This window comes from Hippocampus bargibanti, linkage group LG02 (assembly GCF_051943395.1).
Source record: "Hippocampus bargibanti isolate YZ-2025 linkage group LG02, ASM5194339v1, whole genome shotgun sequence".
NCBI lineage: Eukaryota > Metazoa > Chordata > Actinopteri > Syngnathiformes > Syngnathidae > Hippocampus > Hippocampus bargibanti.
The window spans coordinates 33,434,116-33,456,766 of NC_142735.1; the positions used below are offsets into that span (position 1 = coordinate 33,434,116).

The 22,651-nt window shown below is 41.8% G+C and overlaps 1 protein-coding gene across 1 annotated transcript in view; it reads right to left on the minus strand.

Moving 5' to 3' along the window:
- Positions 1 to 21,481, minus strand: part of ctsf (cathepsin F) — a 21,695-nt gene extending 214 nt beyond the window's left edge. The window contains exons 1-14 of the mRNA XM_088991094.1: positions 21,103 to 21,481; positions 16,535 to 16,645; positions 16,221 to 16,302; positions 10,423 to 10,466; positions 9,534 to 9,606; positions 9,284 to 9,397; positions 7,233 to 7,381; positions 6,229 to 6,325; positions 6,049 to 6,129; positions 5,858 to 5,977; positions 3,849 to 3,913; positions 3,665 to 3,755; positions 447 to 505; positions 1 to 351 (exon numbers count right to left, since the gene is read on the minus strand). The exon at positions 1 to 351 is cut by the window's left edge and continues 214 nt beyond it. Coding sequence (XP_088847220.1) covers positions 277 to 351; positions 447 to 505; positions 3,665 to 3,755; positions 3,849 to 3,913; positions 5,858 to 5,977; positions 6,049 to 6,129; positions 6,229 to 6,325; positions 7,233 to 7,381; positions 9,284 to 9,397; positions 9,534 to 9,606; positions 10,423 to 10,466; positions 16,221 to 16,302; positions 16,535 to 16,645; positions 21,103 to 21,342 — 1,401 coding nt within the window. The 5' untranslated portion in view covers positions 21,343 to 21,481 and the 3' untranslated portion in view covers positions 1 to 276. The remainder of the gene's footprint in view (positions 352 to 446; positions 506 to 3,664; positions 3,756 to 3,848; positions 3,914 to 5,857; positions 5,978 to 6,048; positions 6,130 to 6,228; positions 6,326 to 7,232; positions 7,382 to 9,283; positions 9,398 to 9,533; positions 9,607 to 10,422; positions 10,467 to 16,220; positions 16,303 to 16,534; positions 16,646 to 21,102) is intronic.
- Between the last annotated feature and the right edge of the window lie 1,170 nt (positions 21,482 to 22,651).

The window sequence follows — 22,651 nt, forward strand, 5'->3', positions numbered from 1 at the left end:
CTATCAGAAAAAAATGCTTGAGATAAAAGAAATGAAAAGCACACATAAAATCTATTACAGCATAGTATTTTTAAAAATTTCAATCAATATTTTTTTTAACATTTTGTAACAGTAGCTCTTCTCGTATGCGTAATAAAGGAACACTAGTATGGATAACATTGTAACATCGGGAGGACGTGACTGTGGGAATGTTTTGTTGTTCACCTCAGATGTTTATGATCACACTATTGTATTGTTTGTATGCAGCAGAGAGAAAGAAAATGTCCATTTATCGACCTAGTTGACAACAGCAGATGAAGCCATCCTGTTGATTCCACACACATTGGAGCCCCTGTATAGGTAGTAGTAACCCTGTGTGAGGAGGACAAAGAACAACACATCACATTTTATGATGCTCAGTTGTCATGTTGTCACCCTGAAAGATTGACAGAAAGTTTTGTTTTTACCTGCTCCCCATACTCTTCCCCCCAGCTGTTTTTGATGGCCCAGAATGGAATTCCTTGACCTGAAAAGAAACAACGTGGAACATCATGATTTCATTCAAGAAATCCAAAACAATTCGACTATTTTGAATCATATCCTTCCAGAATTCCTTCATAATAGTAATAATAATAATAATAATAATAATAATAATAATAATAATAATAATAATAATAATAATAATAATAATGACATCTGCCAATTATTGGAAATCTGCCTTAATACTACGTATTTTCAATTTAGGGAGAAATTTTACAAACAAATTCATGGTTAAGCTATGGGCTCACCAGTTTCACCCGTAGTGGCTAATCTGTACATGGAAGAGATGGAGAAACAGGGACTCACATCCTTCCCGGGGACATAACCCAGACACTGGTTTAGATATGCGGACGATACTTTTGTCATAATTAAAACAACAAGAAATTCAATCCTTCACAGATCACCTCAACTCTGTAGACATCAATATTAAATTTACTCGTGAGGACATCAAAGAGAACCAACCAGCCTTTTTGGATTGTAAAGTAATTATAAAAGAGGACAGAGCGCTAAAAACAAGTCTTTAGGAAGGCTACGCACAGTGACCAATACTTACTTTTCGATTTTAACCACCCTTTACAACACAAACTAGGAGTTATCAGAACCCTCCAACATAGGGCTGAACTAATACCAACAAGCGTTGAAGGAAGAGAAAAGGAGTCAAAACATATCAGGAGAGCACTGACAAACTCTGGGTACCCTCAGTGGTCATTTAACAAATGTCAGAAAGAAAGAATAGGTAATGAAACCAAAAATTCTGAATATACAAAAAGGAGAGGAATAGCAGTATCGTATATTGCAGGAGTTTCTGAAAAAGTACAGAGTCCTTTGGCAACACAAAATTCCTACTTATTTCAAACTGATAAATTTTCATGATTTTCATAAAACAACTAAATCCTTCATTAAACCAGTTTGGTGGGGTGAGGTTTAATTTGGATTGTTCATACAATAGCCTGCTTAGGCAACATAGGATTAGTAATATTGATGAGGTGATACCGGTCGAATTGGGGCAATCAGGCCAGTCATTAGTCAGAACAATGGGAACATTCAGTGGAGTTGCAGGGAGTAGTCCTATGCTCCCCCCAACCTGACAGCAGGGACCTATCATAGCAGAGTCCGGCACCGCCATGTCTGGACAGTCGGGAGATATATATGGGGCCTAAACTACCAGTAAGACTTTAGTTTGCTGACGAAGTTTCTTGGATAAGAAGCGAAACGTCCGACACCTTGAAAGAAGTGCAGATGACGGCTGAAGAAACCTTTTCATCGATGGACCACTCCTGTACGACTGAGAGCTTACACAGACAAATGACAGTAAAAGTTATAAAATTTATAAACGAACTGTGAACAGTTTGGTATATAATAGTATTCAAGAGAAAACATTGCTTCAAAAAAGGATTGACGTCATATACTATCTAGTCGTGTAAACGTCATGTCAGTCATTTTGAATGGATTTCGACTTACCACCGTTTGCCCTACGACCATTTTGTCAGAACGGAACCTGGTTGAACTCGGATGTTACCTGTATCTTCTATGGAATGAACATAGAGCGAAATAACTCAATTTGTTTTCAATGGCGCTTATGATGGTTAGATTGTTGTCAGTTATTTGAATCACAGACCTCTCAATTTAAGAAGTGAACTGAAATCACGTTTGGTCAGATTTTTTCATGTTTCTGATACACAAATGGTTTGTATCCCAAAAATGCAGATGACATGCAACTTGTATATGGACAAGATAAAAAAAGGAATTGCCAAATGATCGTTCGTTTGGCAATTTGCATACACGACACGACAGCCAATCAGAAGCCTGTTTCGTGCTTCAGACTATATCCTGACTGTAAAGTGTACTTGAGAGTTATGAAAGGCGCTTAGAAAGAGGAGTGCGCATGGCATGTCGCGGTTTGCTTGTAGCTTTTGCTTTGTTTTCATTTGAAAAAAAATCTATTTATTATTTTTTTTCTTGAAGTTGTCGTCCACCTGGGCCGAGACGTTTTGAAAGTTGTATGCCCGACGTAAAAGTTGTACGCCCCAGGCAGACGTTATTTCAAACACTGGTCAAACGGTCGTAAATCGAAAACCATTCAAAATGGATGACGCGAGGATCATGTGATCATAACAAATGATGATAAGCTGGCATCTCCTATACGACAGGATAGTATAAGATGTCAATCTGTTCGTTGTATTAAGTTCATCCTGTCTACTTGATATCTAATTTAAAACAGATTCTTTACTTACAGACAGTGTATTGTAGGTGTTCAAATACCTGACATGTTTCGGCGTATAATGTTAAGGCGTATATATATATATATATATATATATACCGAAATTTGGTTCTCAACCAAACTGAGTGCATCTGAATGCACCACTCGACTACCCTCCGCTTCCTTATATGTCACTTCCTTATATATCATGTCTTCCTCATTGTGACGGATGCATTAATATTGTTGTTGTTTTATTTTTGTGAAAATGTAGACATATTTTGTTAATATCTCCTGAATAGTATGAATTTTAAAGCAAGCAGAGGATGGTTTGAAAAGTTAGTGTGCCCTGTGTTTGCCCAAAGACAGCTGGGATAGGTGCCAACACGCCCCGTGGCAGAAAGAAAATTGATGAAAATAAAAGTTTGTTTTTATAAAATTTTACACATGACCTGCTCTATTATTAAGTTTTTATCCGGCTTATGCCGGATAAAAAAAATATTATTATTATTATTATTATTATTAATAATTTAATTAGTGGCATTCAGTGTGTTAGCTAACTAGCTATCTAGCTATCTCGCTAGCTATCTTTTAGTTATAGCTATCTAAGTGGCGAGCTATCTAGCTAGGTAACTATTGGCTATATATTAGCTATCTACTAGCTGGCTGGCTAGCTTTCTATCTGTGTATTTTAGTGATATTCAGTGTATTAGCTAACTAGCTATCTATCGAGCTATCTGTTGGCTATCTATTAACTATCTACTAGCTGGCTAGCTAGCTTTCTATTTACGTCCGGGTTGAGTGAACGCTGGCGTGAGTGGCCGCCGCTGCTCACCCACAGAAAAACTTATCCTGTGACTGTAAAGTGACCTTGAGAGTTTAGAAATTAAATGTATTATTATTATTATATAAGTCAGTATGCATTTATTGTATTGTAAAATGACTTACGATCTCCATATCCCACCAGAAGCACAGCGTGGTCAATCATCCAGGGGTTGCAGAAGATTTTAAAAGGGTGGGATACACCTTTCTTATAAAACTGCAGGATAAATCCAATAAAAGGAATTAGGGTAGGACTCTAAATCTCTTTTTTTCAGTTCAATGAAGAATATACGGCGATGTTTGGCTATACCTGCATTGCAAAAGCATTGAGAGCTACGGAAACGGGGCCATTCTGAGCCAACCAAGCTGCAATTTCTGGAAAGGAAGGAAAGTGAAAGGAATACATCACATATGATTTGCTTTCCTAAAATACAGTGATACCTTGGCTTACAAACTTAATTGGTTCCCAGACAGTGTGTAATGCGAAAAGTGTGTATCCCAAAAATTAATTTCCCATAGGAAACCATTAAAATGAGATAAATCCGTTCCCACGTCCCCATAAAACATCATTTTCTACTTTCTTATTTTCTAAGTCTTAAAACCACACAAAATATACCTTATTTTATGTATAATAAATGTGCTATGGTATTATAATTAAACAATAAACTATAATGTACAATAAAGTGGTTTTATTGACCTTTGTGATGGTCGTTGATGGCTTGATGGAATGGAGTGGCCGGTTTCATCACCATTAAACACTTGATAAGGAACGTAGTCTTCTTCTTTCACCATCTTGAGGAATGATCCCTTGTAGGTCTCTGATAATCTGACCTCGTTCCTCATCAATTGTGTTCTGTTTAGCTGGGTTGATAGCTTTTTGGACCATGATGTTTGCATATGACATTGTGATCTGTAGCGAGAACGGGGAACAGGTGGCAGAGAAACTAGAGATGTGGAGACATGCCCTGGAAAGGAGTGGAATGAAGATCAGTCGCAGCAAGACAGAATATATGTGTGTGAATGAAAGGGATCCCAGTGCAAGAGTGATGGTCCAGGGAGAAGAGATGAAGAAGGTGGAGGATTTTAAGTACTTGGGGTCAACTGTCCAGAGCAATGGAGAGTGTGAAAAAGAGGTGACGAAGCGTGTCCAGGCAGGCTGGAGCGGCTGGAGAAAAATGTCAGGTGTGATGTGTGATAGAAGGGTTTCAGCTAGGATGAAAGGAAAAGTGTATAAAACAGTGGTGAGACCAGCCATAATGTTTGGACTGGAGACAGTGCCACTGAAGAAAAGACAGGAAGCAGAGCTGGAGGTAGCAGAGCTGAAGATGTTGAGGTTTTCTCTGGGAGTGACCAGGTTGGATAGGATCAGGAATGAGTACATTAGAGGGACAACTCATATTAGAGGGTTTGGAGAGGAAGTCAGACTGAGATGGTTTGGACATGTCCAGAGGAGAGAGAGTGACTATATCGGGAGAAGGATGCTGAATCTTGAACTGCCAGGCAGGAGACCGAGAGGAAGACTGAAGAGGAGGTTTATGGATATGGTCAAAGAGGACATGAAGGTAGCTGGTGTGAGAGAAGAGGATGCAAAGAACCGGGAAAGATGGAGGACATTGATTCGCTGTGGCGACCCCGAATTGAAAATACAACGTGGAGCACCATTCCCGAATTACTTTGCTATCTAGCCGGCTATATATTAGCTATATGGCTGTTTGTCATGATCTGGTTGGCGACCAACGGGGGGGGCGCTGTAGGCCCCGCCTGCACCTGCACAGGTGCTGGTCGTTTCCAATCAGTCACATTCAAAAGGACCCCCGGCACGGCCAGTCGGTGTCGGGTAATTGTTAAATGTCATTGAATGCTGTTGAACACATTGTATGCTGTTGGATGCAATTGCATGCATTGTGTGCAGTGCATGTGTTTGTTTAATCTTGGCGGACTTTTAATCTCGGTTTTCTTTTGATACTTTGTATTTTTTCCGTTCAGAAGATTTTGATGTTTTTAGATTTTATTCCTGCTGACTTTATTTTAATACAATATCTCAAACACAACTTGCTGCTCCCTCCTGCCTGCTTTTTGGGATCCGCATCTGCTATCACCACCTTGCAAACTGTGACACTGTTTGGCTGGCTAGCTATTAGCTATCTATTGGCGAGCTAGCTAGCTTCTATTTATTTGAGTTACTTCCAAGTGGGGTGAACGAAAAAACTTATCCTGTGACTGTCAAGTGACCTTGAGGGTTTTGAAAGGTGCTTACAAATCAAATATATTATTATTATTGTCATGTTGTACACTTTTTTTTTGTTCCTGTGACCTCACCATTTTCATCTTTGGACAACTCCACCGAACTGTTGATGTAGGCTACCACCTTCCTGCTGGTGAAGTCACACTTCTGCTTGCGGCCCGTATAGGAATAGTCTCTCTCCAACTCCAGACCGCCTTCATTAAACACAATTAATGACATCCAGATTGCATTGTGATCGCACAAAACTCCATCATGTGGGAATTACCAAGATTCTCAATGGCTTCATAAGCATTTGATGGCAATCCGCCTTTGCATGCCTGGTCCAGCCCATCACAGTCAACCAGTTCTATACCCCCCCCCCGGAATGAAAAAAAACAAAAACAAACAAAATCAACTCATGCTTGTTATTCACCGAAAGTATAAACGCCTTTCATGTGAACGTTACCTTGTTCCGACAATGACTGCAAAGTTCCGTTTTTCAGAAACCACTGCCCCTCAATGTTACCTGTGACAGAGAATGCCCAACAAGAACCACACATACCCTAGAAGACACACACACACACACACACACACACACACGTACACACACATAAACACACAAAGTAGGTAATATAAATTATGTGAATTAATGATATCTTATTTATTTATAAATGACCACAGTGATACCTCAGCTTACGAACACTTTAGCTCATGAACTTTTCGCCTCACGAACATTAAATTCACGCTAACTAACTAGTTTTCGAGGGACGAACCAAACCACACGGTGCCACGGAGGCTGACAGACTAGTTTTCCACACCCCCTTTGAGTGCAGACGTGGTTTGCTATCGAGTAGAGTACTTTTACTATTATGGGAGTGAAAAAGACCCCATCACAGGCTAGTGTTAAGCCGAAGAGGACACAGAAGAGAATGACGGTCAGGTAGAAGAAGGAGATCATCGAAAAACACGAACAAGGTGTGCGTTTGTGTGATTTTGCGTCCCAGTACGCTAAGTCGACCACTGCTACATGTGGCTAAGGGTGTTTCTGTTTTGTCTAAGCAACAGTATCAGGCAATAGAAGAGGTTGAAAAACATCTGTTGATTTGGATTCACAAAAAGCAGCTAGCAGGGGACAGTGTGGGTGAAGGTATTATTGTCGAAAAAGCACGGCAACGTCACTCGGATATCATCAAGAGGCAACCTGGAAGTTTGTCTATTGACAACTACCATAACAAAGGTCAATAAAATGACTTTATTATATAGTATAGTTAGAGTTTTAAGGCTTATTTAGTAGAAAATTATGTTTTATGGGGACCTGGAAACAGATTATTTTCATTTTAATGGTTTCTAATGGGAAATAATTGTTTGGAAGATGAACTTTTTGCCTTACAGAGAATTTCTGGGAAACAATTAAGTTCGTGAGCTGAGGTATCACTGTATTTAATGCAGGTCCTTCTGCCGCGGTGATACCTGGTTCTTAACAAGACTGACTGCGCCATGTTCCCTCCAATCCCAGCTGTGAGGGGCGGGGCCTTGGGCAGAGGTGGCCAATTTCATTGGTCTCTGGAGAGTCCACTGGCTCAGCAGTGGGTTCAGGTACGTCGAGCGAAACTCTTCCTCTATAAGCAAAGGGAAAGAAAATAGTCAACAGCCTCAATGAACAAATTAACTCAGTCACCGCCATTCCCGAATTTGTTTGGGTTTTGTTTTTTCATGCTTGGGTGCCAATAAAGTGCTGCCCATGGCCTCTAGCAATGTTTTTTCCTTTCCACAACGGAGCAGGATTTCCCTTTTTTTCCCCATTTTAGCGCTTTGTTCCAGCTGCAACTGTTGTTAAAGCGCTATACAAACCAATAGCATGTATCACATTGTATTCTGGAAAGCCACCCTCATTTCAAGCTCATATAACTCCTGACAGATATCATTTAGGAATTAACTCTTTTTTTCCTGATGAAAGAAGTGAGTCCAAGATTTGTAACGCTGTGTTGAATGTTTATGTAGTCCTAAATTTCAATAAATGGCAAAAACCCTGCCACATTTCTGCACGTCTGTCGTTTTAATCAGTGACACTTAAAAGGACTCCCGGCACGACCATCCGGTGTCGGTTTGTTGCATGCTTTGTCTGCAATTGCGTGCATTGTATGCTGTGCATGTGTTTGTTTAACCTTGGCGGACGTTTACACTTGGTTTTCTTTTGATACTTTTTTCTGTTCAGATCATTTTGATGTTTTACATTTTGTTCCTGCTAACCTTTGTTTTAATACAATTTGTCAAACAACCTCCTGCTCTCTCCTGCCTGCTTTTTGGGATCCGCACCCGCCATCACCACCTTGCAAACTGTGACAACGTCAAGTAGTGAATGAGTTAAGAACATTTTAAGTCTAGAAACAATGAGGCAGTGGCGCTAAGCAGCTTGAAGAGCACGCATGCGTGCCGCATCCTGCAGAACATTAAATGACGCTACAACACCGTCCAGATTCTACTCGTGCCGTCAGATAAAACATACAAGTACATTATTTTGTATTCACTTTTCAAACAATAAGTTTGCCTAATTGGGGACATTTTTTTCATCTTGAATGACGCTTTTGGTCTATCAGTACAAGGACCATAGCATGAAGTGTGCTAGTAGAACAACTCCAGAGTACGAGTAAAAGTCTCACCCATGAAACTTTTCTACCACTTTTGTCCTCCGAGTCCATGGGACAAGTTGAAGTTTTAAGGCTATGTCAATAGAAAGCATCTTTTTTGTCTCTGAATATCGAGTTTTAGGGCCGTGTCAATAGTAAGCATATTTTTGCTATCTATTAGCTATTTGGCTGGTTAGCTAGCTATCTAGCTGGCTATCTATTACTTATAATAATAATAATACATTTAATTTCTAAACGCCTTTCAAAACTCTGAAAGTCACTTTACAGTCACAGGATATGTTTTTCTGTGGGTGAGCAGCGGCAGCCACACGCGGCAGCGTTCACTCAACCCGGAATAACTCAAATAGATAGAAAGCGAGCCAGGTAGATAATAGATAGCTAGCTAGATAGCCATGTAGCTAATCGCTAGTCAGCTACATAGCCATCCAGCGAGCCAGACAGCTAACAGATAGCTAGCTAGACAGCCATCCAAACAGACAGACAACACACTGCTAATTGATAATAAATAACACATAGATAGAACATAGCCAGCTAGCTAGGCGTCCAGCGTTCAATAGATAGCTCACCAGCTAGCTAGCCAGCGAGATAGCCATATAATAATAATAATAATAATAATAATAATAATACTAATAATAATAATAGCTGGCTCGCTTTCTCTCTATTTGAGTTTCTTACGGATTGAGTGAACGTTGGCGTGTGTGGCTGCCGCTGCTAACCCACAGAAAAACTTATCCTGTGACTGTAAAGTGACCTTGAGAGTTTTGAAAGGCACGTAGAAATGAAATGTATTATTATTATTATTATTATTATTATTATTATTATTATTATTATTATTATTATTGTTGTTGTTGTTAGACTAACATGATTACGCACCAGTGAGGTCACTAAACTTGGTGATGCCGTACTCTGCAGATCCTTGATCCAAAGACTGGATTCTTGCTGCGGTCTTAACGTTCTCATGGAAGATCCGCAAGCGGTGGTCAACTTCTAGAGATTCAAACAAGTCATACAAATTAAAGCATATAGTGTGTATTTCAGAAAACGAAAATAGATACCGTATTTTTTGGTGTACAAGGCGCACCCGGAATCAAAAATGTCTAAAGGATGTACTGTACATACTCACCCTCCTGCGTGCTATAGGCTTTATTATATTTAACCATGAAGTCTTTGAAAAGCCCCAGCAGCTCCACAGACTCCTGATAAATAAAGAACAGGTCAACAAACACGCTCAAAAGGGCATCTTACCCTTTGGAGCAACTTGATTGAAAATATTGACTAACTTACTCATTCACTGCCAGACAATGTGCAAAAATGTGTCCATCAACATTCAATGCAGTATTAGAAAACCTGAGACTCTCTTCTTTCATTGGCAAAGAAAAGAGTTAATTCCTAAATGATATGGCTCTGAAGTTATATGAACTTCAACTGAGGGTGGCTGTCCAAAATACAATGCAATACATCCATATTGGTTTATATAGCGCTTTAACAACAGCTGAAGCTGGAACAAAGCGCTAACATGGAAAAAATGGAAATGTTGCCCCTTGTGAAAGCGAAAAAAAAACGTTGTCAGAGGTCTGACCAGCGCTTTATCATACATTTGGGAATGGCAGTGAATAGGTTAATAGCCTTTCATTTCGTGACACTGCAGACACTTCTTATTCACTACCCAAAAAGCATTAGAAACCTTAAACTCTCTGTTTTCATTAGAAAGACAGACTTAATTCCGAAATGAAATGAGTCTGGAGTTATATGAGCTTGAAATGAGGGTGGCTGTCTAAAATACAAAGCAATACATCCATATTGGTTTGTATAGCGCTTTAACAACAGCTAAAGCTGGAACAAAGCGCTAACATGGAAAAAAAAAGGAAGGGTCAGTGTTTTATCAATACCCAAATCCACATTAATTCGGGAATGGCGCTCTACGTCATATTTTTCCCGCATAGATTTGTGAATGGCAGTGAATGAGTTAACAACCACATAGATAGATTGTCAAATGATGACAGCATTTTCACCTCAGGGGAAATGTCCTCAACTGTGGCCGTCTCTTCCGGTAAAGCTGGTGAGAAAATAGTTCAGAAAAAATGATTGTTAAGAAACAGTGTTGCACAGTACCCCTTTTTTCTACTTTAAAGGACAACCGACACCTCCGGACAAGTTGCGTCCATAATTTGTAATGACTTGACTTTAATGACTTCAAATCACTTCTACTGAGTGCATTTGACAAAGATTCCAGCGCATATAGCTATATTTTACCTTTTAAGACTCGCGCTGAATATTCCGTCATATTATTCATTCATATTATATTATATATTCAGTATTCAGTATTTGTTTTCGAGTTGATGACGATGCCCTAAGTGACGTCATGGAGGGAACGCCCCTGACCTAGAAAGCGACACAATGCATTTTGGGTACTTTTTTTCACCTGAAAACACCATGTTGATGGCGAAATTAGAAGGAAAACTACATAAATAACACGATAGTGAATCGTTGTGTGTCGCAACCAATTGCGGTAACACGCATAAAGAAGGTGTAAATTGACACAAATACCCAGCGGACAAATAAGCCCATTTCCAACGGAGCTTGTACGCCATCTTGTGCTTTTTCTGGGCGCTAAATTGGATTTCAGACGGCTCAAATTGATACGGAAGGACTTCTTGAATCATTTGTAAACATTTATGCTTTCCTCTTCACAACTATTTGAATTATATTCAGAAAAGGATGAGTAACAAGAAGGCATCTTTTTCCGTATCTGAACACTGAAGCCATTGTTTTGATTCTGGAGCAAGGCAGTTTGTGAAGGAGTATCCTGGCGTGATGTCACGAACTGGGGGCGGGACTTTCTGAATCTACCCAGTTTCAAGCTCATTTTGTGACAGTTTTGGGACACTTTAAGTTATTTTTATTGGTGTTTTGCATTTGACTAAAAATAGCAGCCTGCGTGTTTTGGCTATTTTAGATGCTATAAAATGTTTTTCTGTGTCAGTTAGGAAACAAAAAATGGTGTCTGTTGTCTTTTAAGAAATGATGTGAATGAAAACATAAATGCAAATGAATTTCTGTCCTCATGAGATAAATGGTAAAGGCATTGTTGACCAGATGGAAATGTTAAGGTGTATTTCAAATGGATGTTGACATATGCTTGGGAAATACAGCGATACGTCAGCTTATGAACGCTTTAGCTCCCGAACTTTTCGCCTCACGAACATTAAATTCGCGCTAACTAACTAGTTTTCGAGGGACGAACCAAACCACGGAGGCTGACGGACTAGTTTTCCACACCCACTTTGAGTGCAGGTGTGGTTTGTTATCGAGTGGAGTACTTTTGCTATTATGGGAGTGAAAAAGACCCCACCACATGCTAGTGTTAAGCCAAAGAACACACAAAAGAAAATTACGGTCGAGCCGAAGAAGGAGCTCATTGAAAAATAAAAACAAGGTGTGCCTTTGTGTGACTTAGCCGTCCCAGTACCATTACGCTAAGTCGACTATTGCTGCCATCCATTGACAACTACCATCACAAAGGTAACACACGCCAGTGTTCACTCAACCTGGAAGTAAATAGATAGAAATGTAGTTAACCAGCTAGTAGAGAGCTAATAGATAGCCAACAGATAGCTAGCTAGATATATAGCCACCTAGATAGGCATATAGCTAATAGCTAGCTAGCTAGCTAGTTAGCTAATACACTGAATGTCATTATTAAATACACAGATAGAAAGCCCGCTAGCCAGATAGTAGATAGCTAATAGATAGCCAGCATATAGCTAGCCAATTAGATAGTTTACTTATAGCTTAACTTATAGCGGTAAGATGGCGCCCCCCTGTGTGGCTGCCTCCACAGCAGCTCTTTCCCTTTCTTGTCTACTTTTTCACTTCTTTACTTTTCCGTTTTTGTTTTGCCTGATCTCGCTCCATAAACCTACGGAGAGGAGATGGGCATCTTTTCTTTTGCTCATCGCCGTTATTTTTTACTTTTTCATCGCTCCTGTGAACGGGGAATCCACGCGCACGCGGAATCCCATTGTTTACAGTCGAGACCAGCTACTAGCGTGGCGGGCTAATAGCGGACTAGCGGCCGCCGCACCAGACATCCCCGATGAATTGAAGAGGAGGAAACGAGGATGTCGGGCCGGGAAAGATCGCCGCAAAAGAACGAGGAAATACCGACACGTTCTCCCGTCCGTCATCATGGGGAACGTGAGATCGCTCCCAAATAAAATGGACGAGCTGGCGGCGCTAACGCGACATCAGAGGGAGTACCGGGAAGCCAGCTTGCTACTCGTCACGGAGACATGGCTTTCGGCAATCACTCCGGACGCCCACGCAGAGTTGGAGGGCTTCCAACTCGTACGAGCGGACAGAAATGAAGGCAGCGGTAAGCAGAAAGGAGGGGGGATTGCTGTATTTGTGAATGACAAATGGTGCAATCCTGGGCACATCACGGTGAAGGAAAAACTTTGCACTCGGGACATCGAGCTGCTAGCCGTTAGCCTTCGGCCGCATTACCTGCCACGGGAATTCTCACACGTCATAGCCGTGACGACGTACATTCCCCCTACGGCAAATGGCGGCGCTGCCTCCGATGCCCTCATATCTGTTGTAAACAAGCTGCAAACCCAGTCCCCCAACGCCTTGTTTATCATCTCAGGGGACTTCAATCACATTTCCCTGAAATTCTCCCTCCCAACATTCACACAGTATGTAACTTGTGCCACCAGAGACAATAACATATTGGACCTATTTTATTCAAACGCCAAGGATGCATACAAACCCTCCCCCCTCCCCCCTCTCGGAAGAGCAGACCACAATATGGTTTATCTCCAGCCTGTGTACAAACCCCTTGTCCAGAGGCAACCAGCTGTGACCCGCACGATCAAAAGATGGTCCACAGAAGCTGAAGAAGCTCTGCGGGACTGTTTTGATTCAACCAGGTGGGAGCTCTTTACTGAGATTCATGGGGAAGACATTGACTCACTCACCAACACCATCACAGACTACATTAACTTTTGTGAACAAAACACCGTACCCACCAGGACTGTGCGGTGTTTTGCCAACAACAAACCATGGATTAATCCCGACATAAAAGTCCTCCTGAAGGAGAAGAAAAGGGCTTTTGTGTCGGGCAACAGAGAGGAACTGAAGGCCGTGCAGATCCAACTGAGGAGGAAGATCAGAGAGGGGAAGAAGGCCTACAGGATGAAAATGGAGGAGCAGCTGCAAGCCAGCAATGTCGCTGGTGTCTGGAAGGGCCTGAAAAACATCTCAGGCCACAAAAGCCCAGTGACATTGAACGAAAAAGACAAGGACTGGGCAGATGAAATCAACCGCTTTTTCAATCGGTTTGACAAGACGCCAGCCGCCCCCGGCCCACCGTCAACTTCACCTGTAGCTGCACCTGCACCAACTCTCACTGTGGCCTTACCCTCCCTGCCCCCTCTCACGACCAGCTTTCCGCAACCAACAACTGCCCTCCCAACCGTTGCCACACCCTCAGCCGCCACTCTGCCTCCTGGTTCCTGCCTGTCTGTCACAACTGCGCAGGTGAGGAACCAACTGAGGAGGATGAAGGTGAGGAAGGCAGCAGGTCCGGATGACATCAGTTCCCGACTCCTCAAGACCTGCTCCGACCAGCTGTGTGACATTGTCCAGCACTTGTTCAACCTGAGCCTGAAGCTGGGCAGAGTTCCACAGCTGTGGAAAACGTCATGCCTGGTCCCAGTGCCCAAGATTGCCAACCCCAAAGAGCTCAACAGCTACAGACCGGTGGCGCTGACGTCTCACCTGATGAAGACGCTGGAGAGACTCGTCCTCGCCCACCTGCGACCGCTGGCAAGCTCATCGCTGGACCCGCTGCAGTTTGCCTACCAGCCCAGCATCGGTGTGGAGGATGCCATCATCTACCTCCTCCATACGGCGTTGCTGCACCTGGAGAATGCTGGGAGCACGGTGAGGATCACATTCTTCGATTTCTCCAGTGCCTTCAACACCATCCAGCCCAGTCTACTGGGGGACAAGCTGCAGCATGCCGGAGTCGACCATCACCTCACATCCTGGATTACAGACTACCTCACAAACAGGCCACAGTACGTGAGGGTAAAGAACTGTGAGTCGGACAGGCTTCTCTGCAGCACCGGAGCGCCGCAGGGAACAGTCCTGGCTCCATTCCTCTTCACCCTCTACACCTCGGACTTCAACTACAACACCCCAACCTGCCACCTTCAGAAGTTCTCTGACGACTCAGCTATTGTCGGCCTCATTACAGAGGGAGACGATAGGGAGTACAGGGGACTGACAAAGGACTTTGTGGACTGGTGCCAGCAGAATCACCTCCAGATCAACACTGGCAAAACCAAGGAGCTGGTGGTGGATTTCTGCAGGAAACAATCGTCACCTGCACCATTGAACATCCAGGGTTCGGACATTGAGAGGGTGACCTCCTACAAGTACCTGGGTGTTACTCTCAACAATAAACTGGACTGGACAACAAACACGGATGCCCTAATCAAAAAGGGACAGAGTCGCCTCTTCCTCCTCAGGAAACTGAGGTCTTTTGGAGTTCAGGGGTCACTCCTAAAGACTTTCTATGACTCTGTGGTGGCATCAGCCATCCACTATGGCATTGTCTGCTGGTCAGGCAGCATCACCACCCGGGACAGAAAAAGACTGGAGCGCTTTGTCAAGCGGGCCAGTTCTGTCGTGGGCTGCTCGCTGGACTCTCTTGAGGAGGTGGGCAACAGACGGACGCTAGCTAAACTAAAAGCTATGACGGACAGCCCCTCCCACCCCCTCCTGCCCATCCTGACAGCTCTGGGTAGCTCCTTTAGCCAGAGACTATTACACCCGCGCTGCAAGAAGGAGAGGTACCGCCGCTCGTTCCTACCGACTGCTGTCAGGCTTCACAATTCCCAATGATCACATGTGGAAAAAAAAAAAAAAAAAAAAAAAAAAAAAAAAAAAAAAAAAAAAAAAAAAAAACTGGACACTTGTAAATATGGGTTGTTGCAATATATCTAAATGCATCTCTTGATTCTGCACTATGTACAGTCTTGTTTATAGAACGGTTTTTGCACATCTACATTTGCACAGTATACAGTTGACATTTTTATTTTGTTATGCTTAGAATATCTTGTTTTCTATCCTTTCACTCCCACCCCAACCCCATCCCTCTTCAATTGCTGCTGTGGACTGCAAATTTCCCCATTGCGGGACGAATAAAGGTATTCTGATTCTGATTCTGATTCTGATCTTGTGCCTTCGATGAGAAGGTTTCTTCAGCCGTGATCTGTACAAATTTGAAGGGTTCGGACGTCTCGCCTCCTATCCAAGAGGCTTCGTCAGCGAACTAAAGTCTGATTGGTCATACCGGCCCTGTTTATATATCCCTAATATCCAGACATGGCGGCGCCGGACACAGCCATGATAGGTACGACTGAGAGCTTACACAGACATTTTCTTGTGACTGTAAAATGACCTTGAGAGTTTTGAAAGGTGCTTATAAATGAAATGTCTTAGTATTATTATTATAAATAAAACGACTATTATACAGTACAGTCTACTTCTTTATAAGTATAGAATAGCACATTAATGATACATAAAATAAGGTATATTTTTGTGTAGTTTTAAGGCTTATTTCGTATAAAATGATGTTTTATGGGGACCTGGGAACAGATTATTCACATTTTAATCGTTTCTTATATGAAATAAATGCTTGGAAGACAAACTTTTCAGCTTACACACACTTTCTGGGAACCAATTAAGTTTGTAAGCTGATGTATTACTGTATTAGATCAAGGTTTGAATGTTTACTTACCTTTTGGTTGACACTTTTGTTTGAGCAAATTCAACGTTGATTGCCAGGGGACGTCCCAGATTTCAAACACACAAATCTCCGTCTAGCAAATACACAGAGACGAGAGACGTATACTTTAGAAATGCAATAATGTGCATTCAGAAATCTTTTTAAATTGTTTCCTTAAGGTGGTCACTGGTGGAAATGCCAACATTTGCATGAGGTTATTTTCTAAGCTTGTGTAAATAAAATAGCTGAGTGTGCATGTCTGTGGCGTCACGTGATCTGATGAGCAGAAACCAAATCTGCTGAACAAAAAGAAGGCAGAAAGAAACCTTGAGCTGTTGTAATTCAGGATAAAAGTCACAAGTCCGCAGCATGGTGGATTTCTTGCATTGGGTATTACTCATCTCCACTGTTATCTTGTAGCGGATACCGCGAACCAGCTGCAAAACAAAAATACACAGTGTTCATGTTGATTTAACAAAGAAAATCAATCATTGTACCAATCAACATTCATTGGGGAGACTAAACAAATTCTCAAAAAAAGACTATCAACATGGAAGGGATAATACTAGTGGGCCTCAATCTGCAGTACATTTGCACCTAAAAGCTAGCAACCACACATTTGACGACAGTGAGGTTAAAATCTTAGCGAAAGAAAATAGATGGTTTGAAAGGGGATTAAAAGGAGCTATTTTCATAAAACAGCAAAATCCTTCAATAAATCGCCATGGTGGGGTGAGGTTTAATTTAGATCGTTCTTACAACAGACTTCTTAGACCACATAGGCTAAGTTATGCTGATCAGGTGATTATTATTAGCTATCTATTAGCTAGCCAGCTAGCTTTTGATCTATTTGAGTTACTTCTGGCACGTGTGGCTGCCGCTGCTCACCCACAGAAAAACTGATCCAGTGACTAAAAAGTGACTTTGAGAGTTTTGAAAGGCGCTCATCAATGAAATGTATTATTATTATTATTATTATTATTATTATTTTATGAGCTAGCTAGCTTTCTATCTATTTGAGTTACTTCCGGGTTGAGTGAACGCTGGCACGTGTGGCTGCCGCTGCTCACCCACAGAAAAACTGATCCAGTGACTGTAAAGTGACCTTTAGAGTTTTGAAAGGCGCTTAGAAATGAAATGTATTATTATTATTATTATTATTATTATTATTATTATTATTAGTGTAGCCAGACAGCATAGGTTGGTGTTGTGTAGGATGACGCTGGCAGTGAGGAAGATGAAGAAACCAAAGGCTGAAGTGAGGACAAAATGGTGGAAGTTAAAAAAGGAAGAGTGTTGCATGACATTTAGGAAGGAGGTAAGACAAGCACTGGGTGGGCAAGAGGTCCTTCCAGATGACTGGCAAACTACAGCGAACATAATCAGAGACACAGGTTGGAAAGTACTTGGTGTATCGACTGGAAGAAAGGTAGATAAGGAGACTTGGTTTTGGATTGGGGAGGTGCAGGAGTGTATACAGAGAAAGAGGTTAGCAAAGAAGAAGTGGGACACTGAGAGGACGGACGAGAGTAGACAGCAGTACAAGGAGATGCAGCGCACGGTTAAAGAGCTGAAGCAGTATGGCTTCATGTATCATGACTGTAAGACAGTTGTGAGGTGTGCTGTCAGTGTGACTGAGGAATTCAAGGTGGAGGTGGGACTGCACCAGGGGTCAGCTCTGAGCCCCTTCTTGTTTGCTATGGTGATGGACAGGCTGACAGACGATGTTAGACAAGAATCTCCTTGGACCATGATGTTTGCAGATGACATTGTGATCTGTAGTGAGAACAGGGAACAGGTGGCGGAGAAACTAGAGATTTGGAGATATGCCCTGGAAAGGAGAGGAATGAAAATCAGTCGCAGCAAGACGGAATATATGTGTCTGAATGAGAGGGATCCAAGTGCAAGGATGATGCTACAGGGGGAAGGGATAAAGAAGGTGGTGGATTTTAAGTACTTGGGGTCAACTGTCCAGAGCAATGGAGAGTGTGGAAAAGAGGTAGAGAAGCGTGTCCAGGCAGGCTGGAGCGGCTGGAGAAAAATGTCAGGTGTGATGTGTGATAGAAGGGTTTCAGCTAGGAAAAGTGTATGAAACAGTGGTGAGACCAGTTATGATGTTTGGACTGGAGACAGTGCCACTGAAGAAAAGACAGTAAGCAGAGCTGGAGGTAGCAGAGCTGAAGATGTTGAGGTTTTCTTTGGGACTGACCATGTTGGATAGGATCAGGAATGAGTCCATTAGAGGGACAACTCATATTCGAGGCTTTGGAGAGAAAGTCAGAGAGTCAAGACTGAGATGGTTTGGACATGTCCAGAGGACAGAGAGCGACTATAACGGGAGAAGGATGCTGAGCCTTGAACTGCCAAGCAGGAGACCGAGTGGAAGACCGAAGAGGAGGTTTATGGATGTGGTCAAAGAGGACATGAAGGTAGCTGGTGTGAGAGAAGAGGATGCACAAAACCGGGATAGATGGAGGACATTGATTCGCTGTGGCGAACCCTGAGGGGAAAAGCCGAAAGGAAAAGAAGATAATAATAATAATAATAATAATAATTATTATTATTATTATTATTATTATTATTAGACCAGAGCAAATGGGGCAATCAGGCCAGTCGTAGACCCCATAATCAGGCAGAACAATAGAAGTAATCAGTGTAGGAATTGTCCTCTGCTCCCCCCAACTTGAGAGCAGGGACCTATCACAACAGAGGTCTGGCACCGCCACGTCTGGACAGTAGGGATATATAGATATAGGGCCAAAACTACCAGCAAATTTTAGTTCGCTGACGAAGCCTCTTGGATAAGAAGCGCACCGTCCGACACATTCAAAGAAGTCCAGATGACAGCTGAAGAAACTTTCTCATCGATCAACATTCTTCTGATACATGCTTTTCTCAAAGGATATTTTGGCCACACAGAAAAAAACATGATCATTTCTCATCTAATCAGAAGAAAGGGATATTGAGTGAACAAATGTGCTTTTTGAGATAAATTATATATTTTCCATTTAACTCATTCACTGCATTCAAGAATTTATTCAGAAATTGAAAATAGAGCGCCATTAGAGTGCTCTAAATAGAGCGCCAGTAGAAGTAGAGTGCCAGTCCCGAATTTGTTCGGGTTTTGGTTTTTCTTTTTTGGGTGCCGATAAAGCGCTGGTTAGACCTCTGGGTATGTTTTTTCCCTTCTCTAACAGTTTTCCATGTTAGTGCTTTGTTGCGGTTTCAGCTGTTGATAAAGCGGTATAGAAACCAATATGCATGTATTGCATTGTATTTTGGACAGCTGCCCTCATTTCAAGCTCATATATCTAAGTATAATCTAAAATGATGCACGGCTTAAGGGACCTACCATAGGAAGAAAAGAGCGCTGATGCGTATCTAAAACTGTCGTGGCTTGGAAATGAAGCGGATTGACGTTGGGCAGGAGAACAAACAATCTCTTTCGTCAATGGATGCTACAGCTTCCTGTTTGCTTTCCACATTTCGCTTGTAGCAGACGTCTCTGATCCACTGGTGAAAAGGACACTTTGATCCTTTCCTCTTTCATCTAGAACGCCTTCATGCAACAATGTGGCTGCAGAAAGTGCTTAAGATTGCATGACTGTCTGTGTCTTTTGTGTTGTGTCACATTATTTGTTGTTGTTTTTTTTTACTTGAGTGTCTGACTTTACAGCAGCTTCTGTATTTTGTTTTTCTACATATTTCTTTCCTCTACTCTTCCTTTCATCACTTCGCTGCTGTGAAATGTACATTTCTCCACCACGAGACTAATAAAGGCTAATCCTAATCCAATATAAAAAATAAGTACATGTACTTCATTTTGAAAAAGTGTGACATTATAAATCACGACAATGTATTTTATTCTCAGCAGATTCAGGTTTGAATCTCTAAAGTGATTTTTTTTCCTTCGTTACAAAATAATAATAATAATAATAATAATAATAATAATAATAATAATAATAATAATACATTTCATTTTAAGCGCCTTCCAAAGCTCTCAAGGACACTACAGTCACAGACAAGCATATATACTGTAATGCCCCTCAGCGTGACAAATGATGCGACAAATGAGTCGCTGGTATAGCGAGTCGGTCTTTTATTAACAAATTTAGCAGTTTTATCACACAAACAGGAGCTGTTGTTACGCCACAAGTCACGCGCAGACAATCCCTCAGGCATACTGCCTAACCCCCGTTCTTGGGTCCTCCCTTCTCTCCGTGTGTGTCGTCACGGGACCCCAACAAGCCCAGCCCCAAACATGCATAACACAAGCACTGAACGTTACACTACTATAATAAATAAAATACATTTACAAATACTAGAATACAATATATAAAATAGAATTATAAATAGAAACAAGAGATAGAGCTACACAGAATATGCAATTAAAAAAATGAATTGGATTCAGTTCGTTCCTCATTTTTTTTCGTGTCACTGTGGACTATTTCCTGTTGGACGACCGCAGCTGGGTCAGTCTTTCTGTCGTGTTTTTTAACTTATCTGTGACACGCGATCTCGGCGTGACAAAAAAAATTGTTGTATAGCTGTCAATCAATGAGAGCGCGTCATTTCCGGTTCAACAAACCAAAACAAAAAAAATGATGCGAAATTACTTCAGATGTCATACACAGAGCCACTTTTGTTAAAATTTATTTTGTAAATAAATATTTTTCCGCGTAAGATTTCATTTAGATTAAAATGTCGGCGCATCTACCATTTGTGCTGTCATTTTAAAATTAACATTATTGCCAACGTGAAAGTGAGCGACTTTATGTTAAAACCATTACAGGCATGACGCAGTTTTAATCCCTATTCCAGACGCGTCATTTAATATCAGGAAAGACATATTCCAAGTATACTAGTATGTCATCGTTTTTTATCTAAACTGTACCTGTTTGGTGGCGGAGATGAGTCGGCTGACTTTGCGGAGGTGCATCGCGTTGGAGCCCAAGTTGTAGCGCTCCTGAGCGAAATGCAGAACCTTCTTCAGTCCCGGGTCGGACTCCGTCACTTTGATGGCCGAGCCTGGAGGACCTAACAAGGGCCGGTCCATGCCCTCGCCGATCCCCAGCACGGCGCCCAGTAAGGCAGCCAAGGCCACACAGATAAAGATCTGAGACACCATCGCCATGTTGTTCTCAAAGGAAAAAAGAGACTGTGCTTGCAGTTCGTTCAGCTATATAGTAGCCAGGTTGTCCAGCTGCCAAAGAAAACTCAGAAAAAACATGAAAGTACAATCGACGCTGTTGCCAAACAAATTCGGGGGCGGTTCGACTCTGTGGGAGGAGCCAGACTCGTCAACATCGGCCTGCGTTGTCGACGCTCAGGCCTGGACTACGCCAGGTAACGTCAATTCATACGTACAAATTCAACTACGTAGCGAAGCCGACATCACCAAATTATTAAAATTCTACTTCATTGTGTACAGTTTTTTTATTAAACAGTTTTGCACATTTACAGTATGGAACAAAATGGAACTGTATAGTGCCACTTAGCAGTTTTTTTTGACGACGATACTAGTGCAGCGTGTTCTACCGGAAACAAATTCCTTGTGTGTTCTACATACTTGGCAATAAAGATGATTCTGATTCTGATTCTGATTCTGATTCTGATTCTGATGTGGTTAATCGTTGACAAGATCAGTGTCGCTGGGTGATGACGTAAGCAAGGGAGCGTCAAGTACCAGACGAGAGAGAGTGACTGGTGGACAAATGGATTGAATTGGAAATAAAATATTAGTTACCCACGTTAACGCAACAGCTGGACTCACATGTGCCACGACATAGTATACATCTCCGTCTGTGACATTTTTACTATGCCTAGAATGTCTTGTATTTTATCCTTTCACCCCCACACCCTACCCCCTTTCAAATTGCTGCTGTGGACTGCAAATGCTCCCATTGTGGGACGATAATAATAATAATAATAATAATAATAATAATAATAATAATAATAATAATAATACATTTTATTTCAAGCGCCTTTTAAAACTCTCAAGGACACTTCACAGTCACAGACAAGCATAGATACCATAATAAATGAAATAAAATTATAAATAGAAACAAGAGATAAAGCTACATAAAAATGCAATTTTAAATAGGTGGCTTTTGAGATGGGATTTTGTCATTGTCATTGCCATTGTCAGTTATTATCAAATATGCTAATATGCATGCCATACAGCACAGATGATTTTGAAGGTGGGAAGAGAATCCATGTTACGGATGTTGGGAGGAAGTGAGTTCCAGAGTTTGGGGGCAGAGGGGGCGAAAGCTCTGTCCCGCATCGTGCTGAGGGCAGGGGCACACAGAGGTGAAGGGAGGAAGAGGATCTGAGGGAACGAGAGGGAATAGAAATTCGAAGGTCAGACAGGTATGAGGGGGGAGGGGGTGGGTAAGGTTATGGATAGCTTTAAATGTATAAAGAATAATTTTAAAGTTTAA